General features: G+C 37.3%; 1 protein-coding gene across 1 annotated transcript; it reads left to right on the plus strand.

Annotated features, from left to right (window-relative positions):
• The first annotated feature begins 6,081 nt into the window (after positions 1-6,081).
• LOC125928723 (olfactory receptor 8D1) lies at positions 6,082-7,014 on the plus strand. The gene has a single exon (XM_049639404.1). The coding sequence runs from the start codon at positions 6,088-6,090 to the stop codon at positions 7,012-7,014; it is 927 nt and encodes a 308-aa protein (XP_049495361.1). The 5' UTR covers positions 6,082-6,087.
• Positions 7,015-7,812: the final 798 nt, after the last annotated feature.

The raw sequence follows: 7,812 nt of genomic DNA on the forward strand, positions 1-7,812 counted from the left end.
CAGGCAAAAAAAAAAAAAAAAAGAAAGAAAAAGGTTATTCATCGAGAACCATTACTGGAGCCAGTCATGACGATCTCACTTCATCTCGCTCATGGAACCATTTGATTCCTTGGATTTTTTAAGAGTAGAGTCTCTTCTGGGGTGCCTGGGTGGGTCAGTACATTAAGTATCTGATGCTTGATTTTGGCTTAGGTCGTGATCTCATCGTCATGAGACTGAGCCCTGCATCAGGCTCTGGGCTCCAGGCTACGCATGGAGCCTGCTTAAGGCTCTCTCTCTCTCTCTGTCTCTGTCTCTGTCTGTCTGCCTCTCTGTCTCTCAAAGAAAAAAAAAAAGTAGAGTCTCTTCCATTTTATTTGCCCCTCTTGATTTTAGTCTGATAGTTTCTAAGATAGCAGGAATAGGTCCTATCTGCCATACTTGGCCAGCAATCCACCTCCACCACTGCTTCCATACAGAATAATTTTGTCCAGGAAGATATCTGCATGGGTGAGAAGAGAGAAATTATATGAGTGGCAGAATATTAAGTATTCGTATGTTCTGGGTTATCTTTGAGGTTGGTTATAGAGTTTATTAGTTCCTTCTCATAGTGCTTCATAATTTACAAAACTAATTTTGTGTTTTATATTATTTCATTTTATGACTTCCCTATGAAGCATATAGGGTTATTTTACAGATGAGAAAATGAAACACAGATCATGGACCAGGACTGGAGAAAGAGTCTCTTGAATGTCAACCCAGGGCTCTTTCTACCTTCTCATGATGAACGATTATTGGGATGAAAGTGGATGGGGGATGGGTTAAATAAATGATAGAGATAAAGGAGTGCACTTGTTACGATAAGCACCAGGTGCTGTGTGGAGGTATTGAATCACTATACTGTACACCTGAAACTAGTAATACACTGTATGTTAACCAGCTAGAATTTGAATAAAAGTGTTAAAAAAGAAAAGAAAATATTTTTAACATGATTTCTGAATAAAAGACTAGCTGGATCGCAAAAAATAATGCCCTTCTGCTTTTGGTATAAGTCCTCCTTGTTATAAAACTTATAGCATTAAGAAATTTGAGAAATAATTTACTTAAGTCCTGTTACCTCACTGATGAGAAACTGAGTCCCAGAGTCTCAACGATTTCCTCAGGGTTACACGGTTATTTTGGTCAAAAGAACATTATATGCACCAATGCTCATAGCAACATTATTTACAATAGCCAAAAGGTAGAAGCAACCCAAGTTCCATTGGTGGATAAATGGCTAAACAAAATATGGTACATACATACAATGGAAAATTATTCAGCCTTAAAAAAAATTCTGACAATGGCTACAACCTGGATGAATCTCGAAGACATTACGCTAAGTGAAATAAGCCAAACACAAAAAAAGAAATATTGTACGATTCCACTCATATGCAGTACCTAGAGTAATCAAATCCAAGGAGTCAAAAAGTAGAAAATTGGTTGCCAGGGGTGAGGGAGAGAGAGGATGGGGAATTATTGTTTAAGGAGTGCAGAGTCTCAGTTGAGGGAGATTAAAATGTTCTGGAGATAGATGGGGATGATGACTTCATTACAATGTGAGTGTACTTAGTGCCATAAAACTAGACACTTAAAATGATTAAAATGGTAAATTTTATGTCATATATATGTTTACTACAATAAAAAAAGAAAAACAAAGGACAGTGTTTAGATTTAAGAAAAATTTTACATTTCATTATTTTTCTCCTTTTTTTTTAAACTGACTGATGAAATAGTATTGAAGAACCAGCACCTGAATGCAGACTTTTGGGAATCATTGATCTAATTTCTTTGTGTTTCTGAATCTCCACTGGTAACATGAAAATATAAAATAAGAAACTTCTTTCAGGAAATGTACTACTCTTGGGAAATATAGCAATGGGAAGGGGAAAGAGGATGATATTATTTTTGCAAAGCCTTATTAAATACTGAAAACACCAGTAATCTCTAGGCTCAATAGGTCTTTGGGGACCTATGAGTGCAGGGGAGTTAAGTATTTCTAATGATATGCTTATGCTTGATAAACCTCAAATAAAATTGCATGTCAGGTTACTCTCTTGCTTTTAAGACTAGGGAAACTAAGTATGATTTGCTGCAAGATCCAGAGAGTTAGTACTCCAGATGGATTTTAATGCTTTGCTTTTAGCCAACCAAATAATTCAATCATTGACATATAAACGTGCACATTAGGCAACAGAAGAGGCTTTGCTCTTTCTTGGCTATAGCAAGACTCTGGGTATAAGCAAACTAAACAATTCCTGAGAACTTCAGTCTCTGTTCAGTACCAGGTAAGTGTCCAGTTTCATTTATGGCAGTTGTACTCCCATCTAATAGAAGCCTGGTTGGTGACTGGCAACAACACCAACCATGTGCAAGTCTTTGGCTTTACCAGGGGCACTTGCCCCACTATCCTTTCCACTTGGTTATGTCCTCCGTTCTCCTTTTCCATTGATGCTGCCTTGTCACTTCTTCATAAATTGGGTCAGAGCCTCCTGCAGCTGTGCTCATCCAGCTCTTGTGCAGAGAATGTCACTGGACTTTCCATAGGACTCTGAAGCTTTTGCTTCCCTGAAGTGCTTCCTGTTTATGCATTTACTAGTTTTCCTCATCTTCTTGTACACCAGCCTACACAACAAGTCTCTAAGAGTTATAGATACAAGGGCAGACACAATTGCAGGTAGAGTATTAATTACTGGACAGAATATTAAACATAAATCCCTACCTCTCATCTACTTGAAGGAATATTCTCAGGCCACTAGGAGATAGAGTAAGAGTCCTTTCATCTTGTTTAGTTAATGCATTGTTTCCTCCTGGCTTCAGAAGCACTTGCCAAAAGGATTTACACCCTTTGAGATAAAGAAACTTCTATGCCCCAGCTCCTCCCAAATGGCTCAACACTTCCACCCCCTTTTGAAATTTCCAAATATAGAGACAAAAGTTTGAAACCCTAACCACCCCAAATGCTTAAAATATTTTCACCATTCATAGCAAGGTGAAGAATCTAGAATGAATAAGAAACATACATATTTTTCTGCATACAAAGGGTATATTTCTGTTTCTTCATATTGTATTCCTTTCTATAGTGAATTTATTTCTTTTTAACATTATACTTTAATTAGTGTTTTTAGATCATGAACCTTTAAATATTGTTATCACATGTTTCTTTGAAGCAGATATTATCATTCTCGCTTCATAGGTTATAACACTGAGGTTTATGTTAAATGACTTACCCCATGTTGCAAAGTGGTCTGCAGGGAAGTCAGCTTAGAAATAAGCCTCCTTTGATATCAAAGCTTTTTCATTGGTTTTCTGAATTGGCTCTAAGTTCACTCTTGTTAAGCTCCTTTAACATTTTTGTTATCAAATAAATATAAGAAGTACTGAGTTCACAGAGTTGGATGGATTTCTTTCTTGTACAATTCAGAGCTTTTAATGAACAAGTGTTTACAGCAGACTTACAAGAGAGGCATATGGAAATACCTGGAAATGGAAACACGTCTGTTGGATTTTTTGTTTATTTGTGGTTTTTTTTCCTTCACAGAGCATTATGAGCATTGTCTGGGAAATGCATAGCTGTAGGCTATGAACACACAGTGCTTCAGTGTGCCCATTTAAAGGTGCTATGGAAATGTTCTTTAAACAATTTTTAGTACATTCAATATTCTATTGGATAATAGGTTCTTTAAATGCCAAAAATATATACTTTTCCTTTCTGTATTTCCTCCAAGCCACAGTCAGCATTAGGTAAAATTCTGAGATCAAGAAGTTTGCACTGGATCTCTATTAGGCCTATTTTAAACCGCTTCAGGGGGTGCACTGTCCCCATGTTGTTCACAAACCATGAACCCCCATCCCTGTCATGGCACATCATCAAGGTTTGTCCTTTCCTTGAAACATTTTGAAATCTGAACCATTCTACAACATCTCATAATTCCAAATTTCCTTGCAGTCTATCTCTTAGGGTTTCATAATGAGTTAGAAGGCAAAAGATGTTAATAATAGATTTAGTAATAGATGTTAATAATAGATTTAAGTAAAAGAAGAAGAGCTTAGTGGAAAAGAACATGGACTCTGGCACTAGATTCTCTAAATTTAAATCCTGATTTTACTCCTAAATTTTATGTGCCACAGTATCATCATCTGTAAAATAGGAATTAAAATAGTACCTACTATTTCAAGGGTTTTTGAAGACTTAAGTAAGATAATATATGTAAAGCACTTAGAAGGAATATTCAATCAATAAGGAAGAGGAATCATTATCATTTCTAGTCTCCTTTTCTATAGGTAGACCACCTCCTCTAGGTATTATAAATTCCTTAACAAAATTCAAACATGTGTCCTCAGTGGGTTTCAGTAGGAAGTCTATTTCATTCCCCTTGAAGAAGTGACAGCAAAGCATTTCAGGAGAGTCATCTTCTGTCTTTGCTGTTCAGTGATGACTAATGAACATCAGCCTGGGCTCATTTCAAGAGATCCTCTTTGAAATTTCCCACCAATAATCCTTTGACCCCAAGCCTGGTCTCTTTCCCTACTCTTCCTGTTGAATTATTCACATTCTTTTGTTCTCAGTTGATTTTGGATTGTTCTCACTTCATCCAAGACTCTCTCTTTCTTTGACCCCCCCCCCCCAAAAAGGAATCTGTGGCTCTCACACTGGGGAGGGAAATCAATAGGGTAATATTTTGAACAGACTTTTTTTTTAATGCAGAACAATTGCACTTAGTGCCTTCCACGTTCCAGGGACAATATTAGCATGGTAATATTTCTTACCTAAGTTCATGGATTTGTTTTTCAAACCATACAAAAAATGATATAATATGTGATGTTGGTGGTTTCTCCAAGAGGACTAAAATATATATGATTTCATGCATATAATCAAGCTCTGACCATCCCATACCTCATGTTCTTATCCACATCTGCACATTCTGAAGCCACCATTGGAGCTTAATTTTAATCTTCAAGGGTTCTCTAAATTTCACTTATAGAAACATTTTTTAATCAAGACTGAAAATCTAGAATCTATAAATTAAAAACACCAAATATATGTGGTTATTTAAAGATTTTAAAATGTATATAGCAATGATACCCACAAATAAAATTAATTCATAAACAATACATTTGAAAAGAATATCACAATTCAGAGGAGAGGTTAATTTCTCTAATAGACAAATTATGAAGAAAGTGATAATACGACAGGAAATTTATAGAATAAATTCAAATGGCCAGTATCCTATGATACATTCATTAGAAGACAGAAAAGGACAAGTTAATGCAATAATGACTTACCATGGAACACTCAACACACTGGCAAAAACAGATAATACATATTGCTAGTGGGGATGCAGGAAAAAGGGCATTCATGTATTGCTCTCAAAAATGTGTATTATTATAGTTTTCTGGAAATCGATGTTGTACCATTTATACCAAGTAAAAATGTATAAAACTTCTTGACCCATAAATATCTCTCCTGGGAAATTATTCTATGGAAATAAAATACTAATATGTGTATGTGTGTGTACACAAACTTTAATGTGTACACTTTTAAATGACAATGTATTTGATGGTAGCAATTTTTTAATCCAGAAAAAAAGTTAACACATCAATAAGAAGATATAATATATAGCGGTATATCTACATCACTGAATATTACACCACTATTTATAATCATCAGTTGCCTTGGAAGAATATTCTAAAAGTTTTTTTCTGAATGAGAAGGGAAGACTCAAAGATAAATTGTGTGTAATAATATTATCCTGCATTCTAAACAAATGACAAAACGTGTGTGTGTGCGTGTGTGTAAAATTATACAAGCACATAGCAAGTTAACTGGGGAGACGTTCATTAAAGGCTCTGTGAACGGAAGAGGGAAACAAAGGAAAAGGAAAAGTGTATACTAGTATAAAAATAGCACAGGGTGCTTTAGGGAGACAGGACCAACGACAATGAGAGCTAGATTCAGTCTGTGTTCCTGTTAACTTTCCTTTTGCAAGTCTGGTTTTGTTTAGACCGGAAGTAAAAATCCGCGTTAATGGACTTCTGATTTTCCATTTCCACAGACATCTCTGGAGAAGAATGGTTGCCGGAAATCATTCCACGGCAACTAAGTTTGTGTTAGTGGGTTTAACACAGCGGCCAGAGTTCCAGCTGCCTCTCTTCCTCCTGTTCCTGGGAATCTATATAGTGACAGTGGTGGGGAACTTGGGCTTGATTCTCCTGATTACAGTAAGCCCTTGGCTTCACACCCCCATGTACTACTTCCTCAGCAGCTTGTCCTTCATCGATCTCTGCTATTCCTCTGTCATTACGCCCAAAATGCTGGTGAACTTCTTAGGGAAGAAGAATATGATCCTTTATTCTGAATGCATGGCACAGCTGTTTTTCTTTGTAGTTTTTGTAGTGGCTGAGGGTTACCTCCTGACTGTGATGGCATATGATCGCTACGTTGCTATCTGTAGCCCCCTGCTTTACGGTGTGATCATGTCCTCTCCGGTTTGCTCACTGCTGGTGCTGGTTGCCTTCATCCTGGGCTTTCTCTCTGCCGTGGCCCATACAAGTGCCATGATGAAACTGTCTTTCTGCAGATCCCACATCATCAGCCATTACTTCTGTGATGTCCTTCCTCTCCTCAATCTCTCCTGCTCCAATACACACCTCAATGAGCAGCTGCTTTTTATCATTGCGGGACTTAACACCTTGGTGCCCACGCTAGCTGTCTTCATTTCCTACGTCTTCATCTTCCATAGCATCCTTCACATCCAGTCCTCAGGGGGCCGGTCCAAAGCTTTTGGAACTTGCAGCTCTCATCTCGTGGCTGTGGGGATCTTCTTTGGGTCAATCACATTCATGTATTTCAAGCCCCCTTCCAGTAACTCCCTGGAACAGGAGAAGGTGTCCTCAGTGTTTTACACCACAGTGATCCCCATGCTGAACCCTTTAATATACAGTCTGAGAAACAAGGATGTAAAGAAAGCATTGAGGAAGGTTTTGGTGAGGAAATGAGTCTTGCTTTTGGAGATTTATAGATGGGAGAAATGAAGGTTCTAGTGAAGCATGTTATTTTTGTTCATTTTGCCCTGCTATTCTGTTATAATATGCATCCTATCTGGGTTGTTAAAATACTTCCCCATCTGTAATTTATTCCATTTTCTCAATGAAATAAAAAGGCATTTAGTAAAATGGGTATTAGTGTTCTTATTTTTGGACAAGAAAACTGAAGTTTAGATAGTTTTATTTTTTCTCACTTACTGTGGTAGAAGAGGAATAGAATTCATATTTTCTCCAGTGCTATTCTTTTATTCCTAACATCCTGTGTTTGCTTACTGAATACCTGCTGTGTAGAAGGTGGTAACTTGTCCCCTGATAAGAATGCTAAGAGGTATGTAACTCCATCCCAGATATCCATTATTCTTTTTGTTTGTTTGTTTCAAGTTTTTATTTAAATTCTAGTTAGTTAACTTATAGGGCAATATTGGTTTCAGGAGTAGAATTTAGGGATCTCCATTAATTCTTTGTTTAAAATTTTTTTAATGTTTATTTATTTTTGAGAGACAGAGAGAGAGAGAGAGACAGAGCATGACTGGGGGAGGGGCAGAGAGAGAGAGGGAGACACAGAATCCGAAGCAGGCTCCAGGCTCTGAGCTGTCAGCACAAAGCCCGACACGGGGCTCAAACTCACAGACTGTGAGATCATGACCTGAGCTGAAGTCAGAAGCTTAACTGAGTGAGCCACCCAGGTGCCCCATGGATCTCCATTAATTCTTGAGGGAATGAGGCAAATACACAAGAAAAAAAAAAAAA

This window comes from Panthera uncia, chromosome D1, assembly GCF_023721935.1.
Source record: "Panthera uncia isolate 11264 chromosome D1, Puncia_PCG_1.0, whole genome shotgun sequence".
In the NCBI taxonomy this organism is placed as follows: Eukaryota; Metazoa; Chordata; class Mammalia; order Carnivora; family Felidae; genus Panthera; species Panthera uncia.

Excerpts from the sequence above, each read along its gene's own strand:
- LOC125928723 (XM_049639404.1), top strand. The coding sequence starts at position 6,088 with ATGGTTGCCGGAAATCATTCCACGGCAACTAAGTTTGTGTTAGTGGGT.